We start from the raw sequence: 19,615 nt of genomic DNA on the forward strand, positions 1-19,615 counted from the left end.
GTTTCTCTCATGCAGCCCAGTGTGGCCTTGAATTCATAGAGATCAAGACAGATCTCTGCTTCCCGAGTGATATGATTAAAGGTGTGTGCCACCACTGCCTAACTTCTATGTCTAATTTAGTGGCTGGCTCTGTCCTCTGACCCCCAGGTAAGCTTTATTGGGGTGCACTATATATTACCACATATAAACAGAGGACAAATAAAGAGTTATTTCAATAGAGATGAGACTCTGCAGTGGCTGAACAGCCCTTCCTAGGCTGCCAACCCATCATAGTCTGAGAACATCTACTTCCCAGGGACTGTGCTATGTGCAAGGCCTGGGATGCACTTTTCCAAATTGTGACCTCATCTTCTGTGTATCTCTGTTCCACTCTCAATGCCTCCAGTAGCTTATACCTGAAGAAGCCCCTGACAAGGCAGAGTTGTGGTTTCTGACCTTGATGGTACCACAAGCCTTTGGGACCTTGCTATCTCAAAGTGGAAAGAGCTCTTGGAAAATTACTTTTCTCTCTCCAGCAAGTTTCCTCAACTCTATAAAAAGTGTTACTGATTCAGGCTTGGTCAGGTTTCTCCACTCTCATCTCTCAGCCCCACTCTCCACCGTTTCCTCTTGATGCCATTGTTATATCCTTTGACACAAGTAACCTCATACCCCAACATGTGGTTCTTAGTGTACTGCATGACCTGACCTGTGCATTTACCTTCCATCCTCATGCCCCGAGTCCTACCTAGTTTGATGTCAAGCTGATCCAAGCTAAAGTCATCTGGGAGGAGGGAGCCTCAGTTGAGAATTTGCCTACACAAGGCTACAGGCTGTTGGCAAGCTTGTAGGACATTTTCTTTTTCTTTTTTTTAAATTTTATTTTATAATTTAACTTAATTTTACATATCAGCCACAGATTCCCTTGTCCTCCCCCCTCCCGGCAACCCCCCCAGCTCACCCTCCATTCCCATCTCCTCCAGGGCAAAGACTCCCCTGGGGATTGAGTTCAACCTGATAGATTCAGTTCAGGCAGGTCCAGTCCCCTCCTCCCAGGCTGAGCTAAGTGTCCCTGCATAAGCCCCAGGTTTCAAACAGCCAGCTCATAGTGATTGATGGAAGAGAGCCCAGCCCATTGTGGGTGGTGCCATCCCTAGGCTGGTGATTCTGGGTTCTTTAAGAACATAAGCTGCACAAGCCATGAGAATCAAGCCACTAAGCAGAACTCCTCCATGCCCTCTGCTTCAGTGCTGCCCCCAGGTTCCTGCACTGAAGGTCACAGACAGACTGTGTGGAGGGTAGGAGTCCAGCATCCACAAAGATTCTGGACTCATTAAGGAAATGGAGTAGCCTGACATGGGCTCTCCGATAGCAAGCTCCCTACACCCAACATCCCCTGACAACTGTACAAAGCTTTGATATAGCAATTTTTCTTCTTAGTGAAGCTCTGCTACCAAGTAAACTGGAGGCTCAACTGTCTGTCTGTATACCCATTTCTTTGTTCCTCCTGCCCCCAGTGATTTTAACTTCATGACATCTCTGGGTATGCAGTACTTACTGGGCAATATTGGAGACTTTTTTTTATCAGTAGTAGCGCTTCCTCCTTTTCTTCTTCTTCTTTATGGGTACAATATCTTCATCTGAAGATTTAGTTGGGGCTAGATACAGCACATTCAGCACTAGGAATAAAGTAGGAATAGGTTCAAAACAGGGAAGGAGTCATGGCACAAAGCTCTGGGACATTGTTGGGTATTTCTTGCAGGGAATAAGTTGACCATCCTAGGTGAGTGACTGCTCCCACACATGCCACCTTCCATGCTATCGACATTGTTTGGGAGAATTTTCTATTGGCTGTTTGTTGTTTTGTTGTTTGTAATTTTTGGATGTTCCCCTTGGGTCTCCTTTCACATCAGAAACAAAGCTTTGCTTGCTAACTGTGTTGTGCTTAGCATCCCTGTTCCCATTCTGTTCAGCTCCCTGCTTTCCTCAGCTAGGCAAGAACAACCCTTCACCTCTTTTCCATAAGGAAAGGTGTGACCAGATAACCTGTTAAGACCCAACTGTGGCCGGGTGGTGGTGGCGCACGCCTTTAATCCCAGCACTCGGGAGGCAGAGCCAGGCGGATCTCTGTGAGTTCGAGGCCAGCCTGGGCTACCAAGTGAGTTCCAGGAAAGGCGCAAAACTACACAGAGAAACCATGTTTCAAAAACCAAAAAAAAAAAAAAAAAAAAAGACCCAACTGTGTCTTGCTGGGCATGTCCCTAAGAAATGTCTCATTGTATACACTTCCCATTGGGATTTTTGGCTGTCCCATAAACTTTATAAAGAACTCAGGTGAGGCCACATCTCAAGGGAAGGGGAAGAAAATCAGGTACACTTAGGCACAAAACAGGAATGAATCCTGGGACCCATGTTGGATGGTTAGGCCCCATCAGATGGGCAATGCAACCCAGTATGCACAATCAAGAACAAGGCAGCAAGGACTTTCATGGATTACTAGGCATAAAGTGCAGAGTTCCCATTCCACTCAGGAAATAGGGAAGAGAGTGGAGAAGGCTCTGGGTAAGGGACAGAAGAGTGGTCAAATAATGTGGGCAGTGAAGTGGGCTCCTTCATGGATGTGGACACATTGATTAGAAAGAGGAGTCCCTGAGTTTACACAAGACAGAATCAATGCATCAGAAGTAGAATACAGAGAAGGCAGACATACTTTGCAGTGAAGAGAAACCCTCACCCTATTGCAGGGGTTTCATAAAAGACATTTGGGGAATATACTCGCCTTTGATTCAAACTCTAGACCAGTGAAGATAGGTGAGAACTATTCTAAGTATGAAGCACATAGAAGTTCCAGACAGCTCAGAGGACAGAATACACAGGCAGACATGGCAAGGTGATCTGATGAGACAGGGAAGGAAATAGACATTCAAACATAAAGAGGATAATCCAGAAAGGACTCAAAAGATGAAATACAAGTGGCCATGCACTTTAAATCCTGGGATCTTTTGCAGCAATTATGAACTAGGAATATCTGAAAAGGAGCCCTTATCTGGACCAGAGAGTCCCAGATCCATGTTCAAGCACTAGGTCAGAAGCTCCAAGATAGATGTCAGTGTGTCCTTTGACTCATTCACCCTAGAGGTCAGTCTAGTATGAGGAGCACAGGGTGGAAATGAGCTCACATACAGCCTTCCTTTTTTCCCTGTCCCCACAGACACCTTGTCCACATGACAGAGTAGACATAGAATGCAATGTTGTTACCTACCCGGAGCTACAGTACTTGATACCTTTCTCAGCTCCCAGAGCTGTACTTCAAACGCATCTGGAAGAAAGCAAACAGAGTGGCTTATTCTGCCTACAGAAGATACAACCTCATCAGTTCACACCAGATCAGCCTCAGCTTTCCACTGGTTCCTTGACATCTTAGGTTATGGAAGGTGCTTCAGTGAGGCCAGACTACTCACTCTGCCACCTACCCATAGAATGCCCTTCATATAAAGACTGAATGGAGGCTGGAGAGATGGCTCAGAGGTCAAGAGCACTGGCTTCCAGAGATCCTGAGTTCAATTCCCAGCAACCACATGGTGGCTCACAACCATCTATAATGAGATCTGGTGCCCTCTTCTGGCATGCAGGCATACATGCAGGTAGAACACTGTATACAAACAAACAAATAAATAAATAGAAGCTGGTACTTTAAGATTTTAGAAAAAAAAAAAACTGAACAGAAACATTGAGGTACTGTTACAAGTCCTGCAGGACCAGCCAGAAGAGGATTAGCTTCTTCTGCATTATTGGGCCCACACTACAAGACCTTTGTACTCAGGTTCATGTCATTGACTATAGAGAGTTGTGATTCATTGACAGTTCCTTCTGTCACAACTCACCAATCAAAAGTGAGCACCACGTGTACATTTTTTCCCAGACTACATCAGAATACACACAATTTCCAAGGAGAGCTACTAATTACAACCGAAGGCTAGGAGCTTTGGAAGTGACAGAGGCAGGAAGGATGGATGTTCTGGTAAAGATCATATTTTTATTTTTAAGTTTATTTCATCTGTATTGCCTGCATTTGAGTGCCTGTATATCACTTGCATGCAGGCCAGCCAAGACTAGAAGAGGGCATCAGATACCCTGGAACTGAGATACAGACAGTTGTAAGCAGCTATATGGGTGCTGGGACTCAAATCTGATCCTCTGGTAGAGCAGACAGTGCTCTTAATCAAAGAGTCATCTCTCCAACTCCCCCAAATCATCTTTAATTGACAGTGGGGTTTGGTGTCATTGTTTCTATCCCTCTTTACAGTTATGCCTGGAAGGAGTAGTACACAAATCTCCATGCAAATCTACACCTCACTGATACATTCCCCACTGCTTAAGCCTGCCAAGCAGAAGGTACAACCTGGCTGTTTCCTGGATCCTCTCCTATTGATTCCGGTAGGCATGTTGTTACTTACCAGGAAAGCTCTCTTTACTATCGATGTTCTGCTGTTCTTCAACATCTGTGTCTCCCACCTGGGCTACATCTGCAAGAACATCAGGACAAAGTGTACCAGGTGAATCCACGAGAGTGCACACAAAATTAACCACAATTCTTCTTGGGATTTTCCATGGAGTGTCTATGGCAGAATCATTTCCTCTCATTTAACTTTCAACCTTCCTTCCCTACAAGAATCCTGATTCAGGCTTTTTATTTAGGAAGGAAACACTAAGAGATTTCCTGAACAAGAGACATATTTCAGATACTTACAGCTTCCTAGCATGTTGGAAGCCACCTGCAATTATGAAACAGAAAGCATTGTTAAGATAGGCTGTACTATATACTTCACAATGGTCTAGTTTTCTCTTCATGACTTAGGGAAAATGGAAATATAGCTCTACTGTACTGCATATGACACCAGTACAGATGGAAAGAGTCTTCCATGCACTGTACTTCCCAAGTCCATTAACACTGCAAGCAAATCCTTAATAGAACAGGGAAAGTAATTCCTGAGGGAACTACTTCTATGATTCAATTTTAATAGATGTGGTGATGTCAACGACACTAGAGACCTGGAGACCCAGTGGCAGGAAAACCACCTGAACTCCACAAAGGAAACTGTTTTTAAAGAGTAACACACAAGGAACCCAAATATTTTTGTAGAAGATACACAAAGGTGCTCTTACCGTATGCTTGGATTCTGGAACATGTATACCACCTGGGAAATCTAGGACAAAACAGAATAACTGTGAGGATGTTGCCAACTAATGATTATAAAACACTCAGGAAATATTCTCAATGTACACACATGTGTATGGAGATAGCTTGGGTTGCTGTTGGGCCATTCTCAAGTGTAGAAGGATGTTCCAGAAAAGAAAAAAAAAAACAGAACAAAATAAGACCTAGGATCCTGGTTCCTCAATTAAAGCCACTTTAAACAATATAAAATAAATCCAGCTGATTCACACTTTGAGGTATATACTTGTAATCACAGCATTCAAGTGGCAGGTGAAGGAGGATCAGGGTTCAAGGTCAGCTTCAACTTTATAGTGAGATAGAGGCTAGCCTGGGATAAATGTTTCTCTCTCTCTCTCTCTCTCTCTCTCTATATATATATATATATATATATATATATATATATATATATATATATATATATATATATATATATATATATATATTAAAGCAGCATAATTTCTAACTGTATTCTAAATATTTATCCTTACACTCATAGGTCAGTGTAGCTTTTACCATCCAACAGAACAATTTCTCTTTGTAAGAGAATGAGATCATAACAGAAAACCACAACAAATGCAAATGCAGAGAACAAGTGACTGTGGGGTGCCCGGCCTGAACCATCCATTTAGAACACTAGTCCTGCAACCAAAAACTGTGGAGAGTGGGAGAAAATTCTCTTCCCCAGGGAACAGCCCAATTGGATTTTCAAGAAGAGATGGTCAGCTCTGAAATCTCATAGTACAGATAACATTATATGCAAAGAAGCTGGTCAGTGGTGGTGCATGCCTTTAATCCCAGCACTCGGGAGGCAGAGGTGGGCAGATCTCTGTGAGTTCGACACCAGCCTGGGCTACAGACTGAGTTCCAGGAAAGGTGCCAAAGCTATACGGAGAAACCTTGTCTTGAAAAAAAAAAATTATATGTAAAGAGTGGATTGTGTATATATATATATATATATATATATATATATATATATATATATATATATATATATATTTAGGAATACACACACACACACACACACACACACACACACACACCTAAAATCTACAGTTACAGGAAAGGAGGCGAGAGGGCATGAATTTGAGGAAGAAAGGGGACCGGACATGGGGATGGTCAGAGGGAGGAAAGAGGAAAATGACATAATTTAATTTCAAAGAATAAAAAGTTTCAAAGCACAGTATGTGTAATTGTTAACACTTGTTATCTGTCACCAACAGATGTTTCTCAGAACTGCACAGGCTGCTCAACTGAGTCTTTCTTTGGTTATCGATAAGCTAGGTTGGAAAATCTTATTGTTCATAGTGCTATTAGAATGTATACTATAATATTTTTGTCATTTTTCTTTTATGTTTGGGTCAGCTTCTAAGATATGAGTCCAGAATCTACAGAAGTAAGCCACCTTGTCCTTAATAATTGTTTTTAACTCCAAAGGTCTCTGGGAAATGACCAGACACAGCAGGGTGTCTTTGGACTTTCACGAGTGACTTCAAGCATCTGTGGATGTGGCCTAGATTAATATGCAGTTAAAAGGACATGGAGGTAATTTGCCATGAATGGTCAGCATCTCTGAACCATGTGGTAAACTCTCAGCCCTGCTGATAATGCTCTAATTTTTTTCTTAAATGAATTTAAGGCTCAACCATGGAAGCAAGAGCAATGGATTACCCAGATAGATTTATGTTTTAACTTTCTGCTTTCGACTTTGAGTCAGGGAATCTTCATTTTTGTTCTAAAGAAGGGGTTATAACAATTCCCAGGCACAAATATCATGAAACCAGCAGAGCTAATAAAGTATAAAGTTCATTTAAAGTGTGTGTGTGTGAGTGTGAACTATGTGCTCTATAAACCATCCCCCTGTGCACAATCACATACATTCAGAATCACAAGACATTGAAGCACATGAAACCCTAGCATTCTTTATGCACGCAGCCTCGTGGAAATCTATGCAGAAACTTGACTGTAAAAGGGTATCTAGAGCACCTTTAAAAAATCATGTTGACTGTTTTGCTCCTTCCAGAAAGAGCAAGTTGGGTGGCCTTTCAAAAAGAAGACAGTAAGGGACACCCTACCTATCTTAGCATTTACATTTTTCCTCATCAAGGAGTTAAACAATACTTACAACTTTGGTATTCTTCCCAAGCTCCCTGAAATTACAGAAACAAAGACATTTTGAGGGTAGCATCATGGGACATGTAGGCATGTCAGTATTGAAAACGCATGGCAATCACTGCCAACATTAATAGCTGGTAAAACAAAGATAAGATATATCTGTGACAAAGCTTTGATTTTTTTTCTTGAATGATGTATCTCTAACCCTCCTTCAGTCCCCAATCAAAAAATAGTTAATCCAAGGAAGAAGAATTGTTTTCCAGAGGGACAGGTAGAGCATCTGTTTTGTACCCTGTCTGTGCCATTCACAAATGCTCTTTCTCTTAAGATGTCCATTGGCAAGGGACAGTTCTACTACTAAAGAAAACACAGCATAGTATATATAACACACACTGTCATATTTTAATAGCAAAACTCAATGAAATAGAAAATTCAGATAGCAACATTTCTATGTCAGTCACGAAAGGTCACTTTACCTCATCATGATGGTCGAACTCTTCCTCTCGACAAAAAATCTGTTTAATATCAGGGACATTTGTAGAACCTAGGAAGACAGAGTGACTGTTAATCACTGGTGCTGTGGCCCATGGCTTCCTGAGAGGACACAGCTTAGCTTACACAACAGGATTGTATGTATGGCTATGCTCTGAAGGCTAGACCAAGTAGTTGCTGGAGAATCCTCATTGAAAGCACCCAGTCAATGAGAAGCAGGGAATAAATGAAACACTTGCAGTGTGCTAATGTCAACAGAAGACAATAAGATAGTTTTCCAATGGTACAAGATTCCCATTACTCCTATCAATCACTTGAAAACCAGTCTTCTAAAATCAAGAAATAATGTGAGTTTTAATTTATACCAAGTGCCATCTAGTACACACTCTCCAGGATACCCAAAAGAATATGGTTTATGGAGTGGCATCAGTGAACATGAGAAAATAAAAACCATGATAATGTCTCCCCTCTGCAGCACATCTGGGCACCTCAGAATGCCAGAAATGAAGCAAGGCTCATAGCAATCCAGGAGCTAATTCAATGAACCATGCAGCATTTTAACTTCTAGTGGCACCATGCTCCATTCCCTAGTTCAGTGCATGAACTACAAAGGGACAGTCACATACTGGGGAAAGGAAAACCTTTAATACTGTTGTGTTGGAGCAGCACAACTTTTCTCTGGAGTAGATATGATTTTTAAAGTGGACTAATAAAGCTATGTAATTTTTATCTTTGGAGTAGAAAAGTCTTTTCCTAAGTCATATGCTAAAAGCATTGTCAGACCATGTTTTTCTGGTGGTTTCCTGTGGTGATAAGCATATTCTGGGGCAAATATTCCAGAAAATGAAATTACAATAAAATGAGAATCGTGGATATTATTTACACTCTTCCTACATTTTTTTGGTAATCTAGAGTTTACAGTAAGGACAACGTATATTCAACTTATAATACATGGCCTGTAAAAAGTGGTCCAAAGCTAGCAGGAACAGACATACTTGTGATGAGCTAAGGCCTTGCACCTACTGAAGACACTTGGAGGAAATGGACTTCTTACCCCAACATAAAACATACAAGTATACTAAAGCACGTAGGACAGATACAGACAAGGTCCAGATAGGTCACAGGAAGGCTGATATCATGTTTCTAAGTCCTAGTATACAGGTAGGAGTTCATGGGAACTCCCAAGACCTCTGACCTTGTAGATTGAACCCAGAATGCATTAAAAGGGGTCAAAGCTAGGCCAAGGTCAAGCTTCCTCCTCATCCACTAGGTCAGTTGCTGCAAGACAGATGCCAGCTCTCAGATATCCATTACCTCAGTCATCTTGCACATCAACCAGTCCAAGGAGAGGAGAAGAGAATTCAAATGAATGAAACTCATATGTTTGACACTTACTTCCAGGGATGGAGGCCAGGCTAAAAAGCCTTTCTGTCAGTTTAGCCATGCCATTCTCTGGGTGTCGTTAAAACAAGTCTAAACATTGAAGAGCAGACCATGAAGATGGTAATACAAGCTCTAAAGGACTAGAGGAAGAGAATCTGATTCTCCTGCAGCATTGAGCCAACACTATGAGACTTTCATATCCAAGTTCATATGTATGAGCACACATGAGAGAATTGTCCTAAGCAGAGAGATGGGCTCTACCATAGGTTAGCACACAACCATAAACAAAAAGTACTTCAGGGCTACTGTGATGATTCATCTCAATTATCAATTTGATGAGATCCAGAACCTCAGAGCACACCTGTGAGACATTATAGTGACTAGGAAAGCTGAAGTGGGATGATCCACCAACTGTGGGGAGACATCATTTCCTTGACTGGGATCTTGAACAGTAAAAATAGAAGAAAGTGAGTTGTGCAATACCATTGATTTTTCACTGCTTTCTGGTTCTGGTTACTTAGAGCTTTTCTCTATATAGATGTTCTACAATCATGAAATGGATTCTCAAGCTAATTGCAAAATAAACCTTTCAGCTCTAGTTTGTTTTTCTCAAAGTATTTTGTTAAAGAGAATAGAAAATTAATTTAGGCAGCATTTCCATGGAGAGCTGTTGTGTATCCTTATGCTTCTGAAAGAGGAAAAGCACAAGAACCTTCCATTTTTCTTGTACTTACAGATCTCTTTCCTGCTCTCACACTCGAAAGCACAGGATGTGACACTGCCACTTCTGGGATCCTTCCCCATTGAACCTGATTAAGAAGGCTGCTATATAAATCAAATTTCACCTGTATTTTTTGGACTCCAGATCTAATCCATCTCTGTTACCCACACGTGGGAATAAGTAGCAGATAGGGATGCTCACCCGTTCCTGCCCACATCAGGTGAAACTACATCAACTTACACATGTGCCCCAGCTTTCCTCTAGTTCATGTTATTCAGCAAGATCCAAAGTGACTTTTAAATATATCTTTAATTTCTATGGTTGTCTGGGTGGTGGCGGCCCATGCCTTTAATCCCAGCACTCAGGAGACAGAGCCAGGCGGATCTCTGTGAGTTGAGCACAACCTGGGCTACAGAGTGGGTTCCAGGAAAGGCGCAAAGCTACACAGAGAAACCCTGTCTCGAAAAACCAAAAACCAAAACCAAAAACCAAAAAAAAAAAAAAAAAAAAAACCCAAAACTCTATGGTTGTATTTCTACTGATGAGATAGATACATTAACATTTTTCACATATTAAAATTTCTGATAAATCTTTTCAGTTTTACAGATAGTACAAAGGATAATTGACTAATACATAGAACAGAAACAAAGCCTCAATATATCAATATGTACACTACCTTCCCTTTGTGTTTGTGGCATTTCTTTAGAAGTACTAGTGACAGCTGGAGCAGCTGGAGGTTCCTCTACATCTTGAGAGGTGATAGTTTTCTTCTTATAAAATCTTCTAAATATTGAAAATACTGGGAATGTAGTCACAACAGAGAGAGTTATGTTAGTTTATGGCAGAAAAACAGAAAACTAATCACGGCTGTGTTTGTAAATTTCATCTAATTTCCTGTTTCCAGCTAGTCATCAGAGTCAGAGTATTGCTTCAAGAAGATCACCATACTTTGTGATTAAGCAGTATACAGACACTATAGGTAATGTCTGCATTTACGTGGCTGGTACAATACAGAAAAAGCAGCAGGACTGAATGTGTTATATGGATTTGATGCCAGATGGGAAGCCATCCTTCTGAGAATCACATGAATACAACTGTTGTTCACACAATTCCTCTTTCTTCCATGCTTTTCTCCAAACACTGGAAGTTTCAGAAGGACTTCTCATGATACTTTCTAGTCTAAAAGAGAACTACAAATGGTAAATCATAAGGAAAGGAACACGTACAGCAGAAATATTCCAATGATGTTTGTTAAATATCAGAGGAATTCAGCTAGATGCTAGTGACTGAATTCAGAGTGATCCATGGGTCCAGCATGGGGAGCATGGCTGTTGTTGACCTTCATTCTTCATTTGCCCATGGTACTTATAGCTCACAGAGAACATATGGTATTGCCTTAGATGAGTTGAGAAGTAAAGAACTGTGTGCATTCCCTACTTTTGACTTTTAGGTACCACAGTAGTTATATTCCTGTCACTGTGACCAAACACCTGACACAAGCAGCCTGAGAGAGATACTCTTTACCTTCCAATCTTTGACTCAAAATTGGAGAAGAGGGCACTGGCTTAGTACAAATATGTGACCCTTCCTCTGCATCTTCAACCTGTCATATCCCTCTCAGTGACTAATTTTAATTGCCAGGGAACCACACTGAGAGATTATAGATTCATATTCCTTGGAAATACTCAGAGTCCAATTTATTCTAAACCATGTTATTGCATGGCGGTTTGAAAAAATGAAACTTCCCTTCAATTGGCCCAACCTTGATGTCTTCAACATGACCAAGCAAGAAAAGCAGTCTGTCATTTGGGTAATATGTATGCACATGGCTTTCTAGATGACAAATATCCTCAGCCACTACATGGATAACCCAGATAAAGTGTAGATAGAAGGGTAGAGTCTATATTAACACCAAATGTGCACCATAACTGCTCTGCTCTGACTCATCAAAGTCCAGTTTCTACATACTCTTCCATCCACAGGTTCTATAGGGACAATTGAGTCACACTGACTCCCTAAACATTCTTTAAACTACCAGAAATACCTATAATGGAAGATTAGGCTGAAAATGCCTATGTACAAAAGGATAAGTTTGAATTTATGATTCTCCTCACTCCAGCTCTGAAGAACTGGGTTTACCGAAGTGTGCCACCATGGGCACATATTATACAGCCATTGCAATCAAATCCAGGACTTTGAATATGCTAAAAGTACACTAAACCAACTGGTCTTTACATTCCTTCCCACTGACCCTCTCTGTCAAATCCTGACTGTGAGGTTACTGTAACACAGCCAGCATCTTCAAAATGATGATACCCAGCCATACTCTGCCTGTATAACTCACTGTTGCTTTTATCATTCCACTGAATGCTCAGACATAGCAGGCAGCATGGAGAATGACAGCCAGTGACAGAAGTAATATTGGAACACAAACTCAAGTTCACCTTTAAAGATGTATATATAGCCAAAAGAATGATCCAGTGCAGCTCAAAAATGAAGGGATGACTGGAGGTCTAAGTGGACATTGCCCATAAATTGTGTTGCTCTTTGGGCTCATGTTAATGTTGTTAATGTCTAATCTGTTAAGCATTTACACCAGTTCTTACTGGAATGAATCATCTCTACCATAAATCCAGTTATCACACACATCCGACCTATTTTTCAGTGTAGTGTCTCCTACAGTCAAACTCTCTGATCTGATCAAACATATGGACTTTCCATCTATCATAATTATGAGTGTCTGCAGGCAGGTGTGGAGCACTGCCCTGGCCTTCTACCCACTGTGGTGCTCATCATTGTCTGGAATCTCCCTAGGGCTGGGTTATTGCAGGCAGGTGCTGAGAGGCTGAACCTATCACATAGGGATTCCCGAGCCCTTGACAAGTAAAAAGTCCTTCCTGAGCTCTATCACTGGAAAGACCAATGACCTATCTCCTCACCTTGGGCTATGCTTCTCCAGAGAGCTGGACAAAGAAACAAGTCTACCACATATCTGTATGGCAAGGTTTGAACTTTTTTGTAGGTAAAATGTGTATCTTGCTTTTTGAATTGACAAATTTGTCACTGGAAAGTGGACTGTGCCATAGGGATAACTGTATTGGGGGAAAAGCTATTTAGACCCTGCCTGGTGCACAAAATTCCAAAATAGCTGAATGCAGTGACTGTAGACACATGAGTAGGGCTGGTTACTCAGGGCATTGCCTTCCCCCCACCCCCGCCACCTTGAACTCCCAATAGGAGTCTCATATCACATTGGAGTACCAGAGAAAAGACAGCCAGCATTTAAATAATTCTAAAATGTGTCTTGAGTGATACCATAATACATACTGCAATTGAATTTTCTATTCTTCACCTGTAATTGAAAGGAAAAAAAACACTTTGAGGTTCAGGTCATACAGAGTCTATTTGCATAGCTCTTTAGTTAACGCTATAACACAGCATAGTGTAAAGTAGGATAGGAAAAAGACATAAAAAAGACTGTACTGATACAATATGAGGGTGTCACAGCAAAACAGAGCTACATATTTGTGACAAAAAATAATACATCACACATCTATGCTGATTCAAAGCGAGGGCAGAGCACCTCTTCTGTTTGGCCTTCACTGAGGGCTCCCTAAGTTACATCACAACATGGCAGACCAACTTAACAACCTGATTTGGGAGATTATTTTCTTCTATGGGGGGTCCTCCAATTATTTGCATGAATGCACATGTTTTAAATGTATCATACCCTAAATATTCAAATATTGGATGCATGATGCTTCCCACCACATAGACTTTTGGGGAACAACCCAAACTCCATCTAGATGACAGGTTGGAGAAACAAATAGGAGAGGAGTCTTAAGGAAAAATACACATCTTAATAGATGACATGCCTATTAACTTCTGAATCAATATTATACTCATTTTTCTAAAGAGGAGCCCTTTTTATCCAGAAGAAAAGGCCCCTTCACACAGATTGTGATACTTGATGCTGGAAGATTTGATTCAGTCTGGACCAGGATGATACAATTCCTTTGTCCTTTTCCTAAACTAACTCTCTTATACCCATGACGCCCTGCTTAGTTTTGTTGTTCAATGGAATATCCACTCAAACATAAGATCACTAAAGTAACCTTTCTACCTTAGAGAAAAGAAAGGCCCCCTTACCTTTTCTACCTTTACTGGTGTCTTTTCAGGTAATGCTAAGGAGACAGAAAGTAACTGTCAGCTCATGGTACTGCTTACTACTTATGCAGCATTCTTGCTTGATGGGGCTAAAAGTGCATGGACTCAGTACAAATGACTAGACCTAATGAACAGATGGTTGGGTGGCTGCTGAACTGTCTTCCCTTGAAGGGAAATTAAAACAGAGAGAGTCCTGGAGATATATGAGTAACAAAATTGTTTTATTTCCAGACAGTGGAAACCTAAAGCAACATAAAATAATCTATCTGATTGAAGATTAAATACATATCTTCACATGTATTCTCTTTGGTGGGACCACTGGTATGGCTCAGTTTGCATGTGGAGGTCAGAAGACATATTGTGGGATCCCAAATTATAGATGCATAAGATAACCCCTTCACCTAAGACTTAAGGAACATTTTGGTAGAGGAGTGGAAAGACTATAAGAACCAGAGGAACAGGACATATGCTACTAGATGGTGTCTTCTAGACATGGCAGGGATGATATAACCCATGAAATCTCAATACAATTCCCCAAATAGGACCTGCATCAGGACAGTTCCTACTGATAAGCCATCCTAGCCCAAGAGCTACAGGCAATCAATGGCTGTAGAGAGATGAAGAATCAATTTTCTCCATGGGTAAACCCCCTCATAAGTAATTTAATCCCAAACCAACAACACTAAACATACAACAGCATACATAAGTATACATAAGAGCAACATTAAATGGACTCATCTGTATATGTAACTATAATTATTATCATAAAAGAAGTCATATATTTGAAGGGTGGACATGGGATGAGTTAGATTGAGGAGAAGGTGGGATAGAATAATGTAAATACAGTAGTCACATTAAATTCTCAAAGAATTAAAAATGTAAATTATAACAACCCTGATCTTTCACTTTTGTCTTCCTTCCTTCAATCAAGGATTTTCATTTGAGCTAGACCTGGAATAATAGCCAGCAAGACACAGAATCCTTCTTTCTCTGCCCCTGAATATGCTGGGGTTATGGGTGTGCACAGAATTGTCTGACTTTTTTATGTGCCCTGGAGATTCAAAATAGGGTACTGATGTGTGTACTGAGCCATCTGTACACCATGCATTTAACATTAAACAACTATTTAAAAGTGAATGTTCATGTCCCATTATATTATCTCTCAAAGGTAAAGAATGATGCAATCTTGGTAATCATGAATAATAAGAGGTAAATTGTAATAATTCATCATATGTGGTACATATTTTATGGAATAACATTGCACAAAATCTACATGTGTTTTATGTGTTTATGAACATAGTTTTCTTGTCTTTGTAACACTTCTGCTTTGTGAAGTATATATCAACAAGCAGCAACCCTTTTAAACTTACCAAAACTCCTAAATAATGATTAGAAGTTGCGCATTTTTAGCAAGGTGAAGGCCAAAGACATGGGACTTCTTTTAGAGAAGGCACAAAGGATAGGCATTTCCCTGAAGGTGATCTTTTCCATGCAAAATGAAGGCCTGTGAACATGAGGCTACCACCAGTATATAGATGCGGGTAAATTCAAGAAAGAGTCATTGTAGGGAGATGATATTTCACTAATTGGAATCACAGCCTTAGGTGTTTGGACCAAAGTGACCATCACATGTCAGTGACTTTACTGTTCTTTGTTACTCTTCCTAGGATTTCAGACAATTTTCTTCTATTTGTGTGTGTGTCTTTGTCTATGTGTGTCTATCTGTCTGTGTGTCTGTGTGTGTGTGTCTGTGTCTACATGTCTGTGTGTGTGTGTGTGTGTGTGTGTGTGTGTGTGTGTGTGTGTGTCTATATATGTTTTCACTTGGTTGTTTTTTACTGTGTCTTGTATCACTCTGCTTATGTGACTTCTCCTAGCTGACTCTGATTAACTTCTCTGTCTTTACACATTCACATGCCTCAGTTGCTCACCATCAGCCTTTCAGCTCTGTCCATAAGGTAAAGGGATGAGCCAGATGACCTACTAAGATTCAACTGTCATTCTGGGCATGTAGTCCACAAGAAGTTTTCTGTTATGTCCTCTTATCTCTTAATGGTCTTCTGAATCTGATGAGTTTAGCAAAGGAGAGAGAGAAAAATATGGAATATAAAAGACATGACACATAGAGAGTCATTCTGGGGACTCCTCTGAGCAATGTTTCATAGTATGAAACATCAAGAACAAGTTTCCTGATACAAGGGAATTGACACACTTTTATATATTTCCAGGTACAGAGTCTAGAGACCACATGGCACTCCAGAAACAGGAGAAAGTGGCTGGATAAGAAAGATGGGAGATTATGGGGTGGAGACTAGTCCTGGATCTCTGTGACATCTTGCTCAGAAGCAATAGCTGCTGAGTTTAAGGTAAAGAGACACACAGTATTAAAGCTACAGAGATTGCCTATGGAGCCCAACAAGAGAATGCAGGAGATCAGACTTTCAAAGATCAAAGTTCTTGAACCTACCAAGGAAGGGAGGAAACACACTCCTTAGATATTAACTCATTTCCACCCCAAAACAAGCATGTCAGCTATTCCCTGGAGAAAGTCACAAATATGCAAAACATTGAGGACAGAGACAGCCTGTGGCAAGATGGGTGCCAAGAGAGTTGATTCCCAATTGTTCATGTCTTTTAGCCCTTGGAACATGGGTATTAGTTTATGGGAACTCCCTAAGGCACCATCTGCATCTTGGAGCTGGAATCAAGAACGCATGAAAAAGAGCCAAGGCAGGGGCCAGAGATCAGATCCCTCCTCATTCACAAGGTCAGAGGCTCAAGGATGAATGACAATTCTCTAACCTCCTTTACACCTCAGTCATCCTGCATGGCAGTCCAGGATGAGGAGCATAGGCTGGGAATGTACACTGCAGATGTGGTAGTTCTGTCAGAGTAAACAGCCGTTTTAGCCACACTCTACCCTATTGGTGCCACATGAAGTAGGAGTTAACAGTGAAAAGAGGACTATGCATGGATTGCTACAAGTCCTGAAGGATGAAAGGGAAGGGCTCTGTTATTCCTGCATCATTGGGCCCACTGCTAGACTGCTATAGAATAATCCTTCTCTACACTGTGTGAATACATGTTGCTATGATTGGTTTAATAAACAAGCTGACTGGTCAAAAGCTTAACAGAATAAAGTTAGGTGAGAAAGCCAAACTGAGAATGATGGGATGAGGAAGAATGGCATCAGAGGAGTTGCCAGTCAGATGGAGAAAGAGTCAGACATAAAAAAAAATGGGATAGAGGTAAAAGCCATGAACCTCATGGGAGAATATAGGTGAATAGAAATGACTTAAGTTGTAAGAGCTAATTAGTAACAAGCCTGAGCTATCAGCTGAACATTTATAATTTATGTTAAGGCTCAATGTGGTTATTATGAAGCGGCTGCTGGGACACAAAGAAACTCTGCCTATATTAGACTATCATCTACAGGTTTCTGTGAGTATAAGAGAGAATGCTGTCCCTCACCATACAGATTGGCTCTATCACAGGTTAATACACAAAGTGAACAAAATACTTCACGGGCACTGCCATGGTTAATCTCCACAGTCAACTGGATGATATCCAGTACCGGGCATGCAAGTGTGAGATTATATCAACTAGGTTAGCTGAGATGGGATGACTAACGAACTCTCCTCAGCATTATTGCTTAGGAAGGTGTGGTGGTTATTGCTTGTCAACTTGTTTTCATCTGGAATGAACTAAAACCTCAAAATAGAGGGCATATCTGTGAGAAATTTTTTTTCTTAAGGTGAAGTAGGAAAATCCACTTCCTTTCAGATCTTTGAGGTAGGAAGACACACCTTTAATCTAAATCTTTTGAGCTAGGAAAAGACAAGCACTTGTGGCATGAAGACACATGCCTTCAACCAGGAACTTGAGGCAGGAAGCCACAGCTTTAATCCAGCTTACACCTCCTGCTGGAAGCCTATATAAGGACATGGAAGAAAGAAGCTTTTGCTCTTTGCCTGATTACTCTGGCCTTGTTAGCAAGTGCATTCCTTCACTGGCATTACAGCCTACTTCTTCAGAATTCCAGTGTCTACTGAGACACCCAGCCTCATGGACAGAGCAGCTTCTGGATTCTCAGACTTTCTGTTCATAGTCAGTCATTGTTAGATTAGCTGCACCGCAGCCTGTAAGTCATTCTAATAAATCCTCCTTCTATATCTATATATAGAGATTCATCTATTCATTATGCTACTCTAGAGAACCCTGAATAATCCAGAGAGTACTATATAAAAAGAAGAAAGTGAGCTGAGCCCAAGCATTCATTCATCTAGGTTTTCAACAAGTTTTGTTTCTTTACCATAAGCTCCTGCCTCTATATGTGACTGCCCTGCAATTATCGGTTGTAACCTTAGACTCCATGGACTAAAGAAGCTAATTATTCTTTAGTTTGTTTTACTCACACCTGAGAAAAAAATTCAGACAGACACAATTAAAATGAAGATCTAGTAACCACAAGCAAAAGCTTAGGAATTTGGTAGTGTCACAGGCTGAAAAAATATTCTGATACTCAGTTCTAAATGTCTTCATTAACACCCCCTCACCCCAGGTTTTAGGGAGGTATGTGGAAGAGGAGGTAGAAAGGATCCAGTGTTGGATGACATCAAGGAAATACTGTCTTCCAGACACAACAGGACTGATGCACTTATGAACTCACAGAGACTGTGGCAGCACGCACAGGCTCTAGCCAGACAGGGCCCCAGTGTTGAGAGGGGGAAGTGAACAGGAGCTCCCATTCCTAACCAAGAAGCTATCTTCATTGGCAAACTCTTGCAAGGGAAAAATTAGTTTTCTCCAATAGAGTCACATTAGGTATATTAACCACACTTAAAGGTAGGTCCAATGCAAGCCAAAACCAAACAAATGCAATGGTATTTTTGTAGACATTTTGGGTCTCATATTGCTTTGTTTGGGCATTTTTAAAATCTTACTGGTCTTTTGCAAATATATTATGGTTTCTGATTTTGGTTTTTATGTTGCTTTTTTGGGGTGTGTGTGTGTATGTTTGTTGTGCTTTTTCACTGATTATATATTGGTTTTCTATTATTTTTTTTTTTTTTTGGTTTAAACGCATGGGTTTAATGGTAAGAAAGCCAGGGGGAAAGAGAATTTCAAGGATGGGGGGTCAAAACTGTTAAAACGGTGCACAGTGAATGAAAAGTACAGAGCAGAGAAAAGCTATTCTACCCTGTGATTATCATTTGTGACATTCAGAAATGCAGTTTCATTCATGTGGGGGCAGAAGGTCAGAAGACATTGAGTTCAAGAGCAAGTGAGACTGAGAAAGACGGGCAGGCAGCAAGGGTAGAACACACCTCAAAATTGACAATGGAATGGAAGAAGCTAGATTATGAGACACTTAAAATAACACCTTTCTATCACATCTCACAGCTCCCGGGTAGGTAGTTCCAGAAATACCCTTTTATTTCGAGTATTTAAACACGCATAGTTTACACAGAAATGAGAAACATGGCAGGCTTTATTTGGGGTTCAGTCTAGCCTAATTCCTGTTAGCTTTGAAAGGACACTCA

The 19,615-nt window shown here is 40.7% G+C and overlaps 1 protein-coding gene across 11 annotated transcripts in view; it reads right to left on the reverse strand.

Moving 5' to 3' along the window:
• The window catches only part of LOC128096610 (uncharacterized), a 116,638-nt gene that overhangs the window by 14,879 nt on the left and 82,144 nt on the right, over positions 1–19,615 (reverse strand). For 9 of the 11 annotated variants that reach the window (XR_008213686.1, XM_052716407.1, XM_052716378.1 and 6 more), the window contains 10 exons: positions 14,055–14,089; positions 13,233–13,257; positions 10,582–10,704; positions 7,786–7,853; positions 7,320–7,344; positions 5,146–5,186; positions 4,730–4,754; positions 4,437–4,505; positions 3,242–3,298; positions 1,538–1,658 (listed from right to left, as the gene is read on the reverse strand). Coding sequence is in view for 10 of the 11 variants with exons in the window: in XM_052716407.1 (XP_052572367.1) it covers positions 1,564–1,658; positions 3,242–3,298; positions 4,437–4,505; positions 4,730–4,754; positions 5,146–5,186; positions 7,320–7,344; positions 7,786–7,853; positions 10,582–10,704; positions 13,233–13,257; positions 14,055–14,089 (563 nt within the window). In the remaining variant the exon portion in view is untranslated. The remainder of the gene's footprint in view (positions 1–1,537; positions 1,659–3,241; positions 3,299–4,436; positions 4,506–4,729; positions 4,755–5,145; positions 5,187–7,319; positions 7,345–7,785; positions 7,854–10,581; positions 10,705–13,232; positions 13,258–14,054; positions 14,090–19,615) is intronic. The other 2 variants (XM_052716399.1, XM_052716445.1) reach the window with 2 other exon arrangements.

Source organism: Peromyscus californicus, unplaced genomic scaffold, assembly GCF_007827085.1.
Source record: "Peromyscus californicus insignis strain IS unplaced genomic scaffold, ASM782708v3 Scaffold_11__1_contigs__length_118956290, whole genome shotgun sequence".
Lineage (NCBI taxonomy): Eukaryota > Metazoa > Chordata > Mammalia > Rodentia > Cricetidae > Peromyscus > Peromyscus californicus.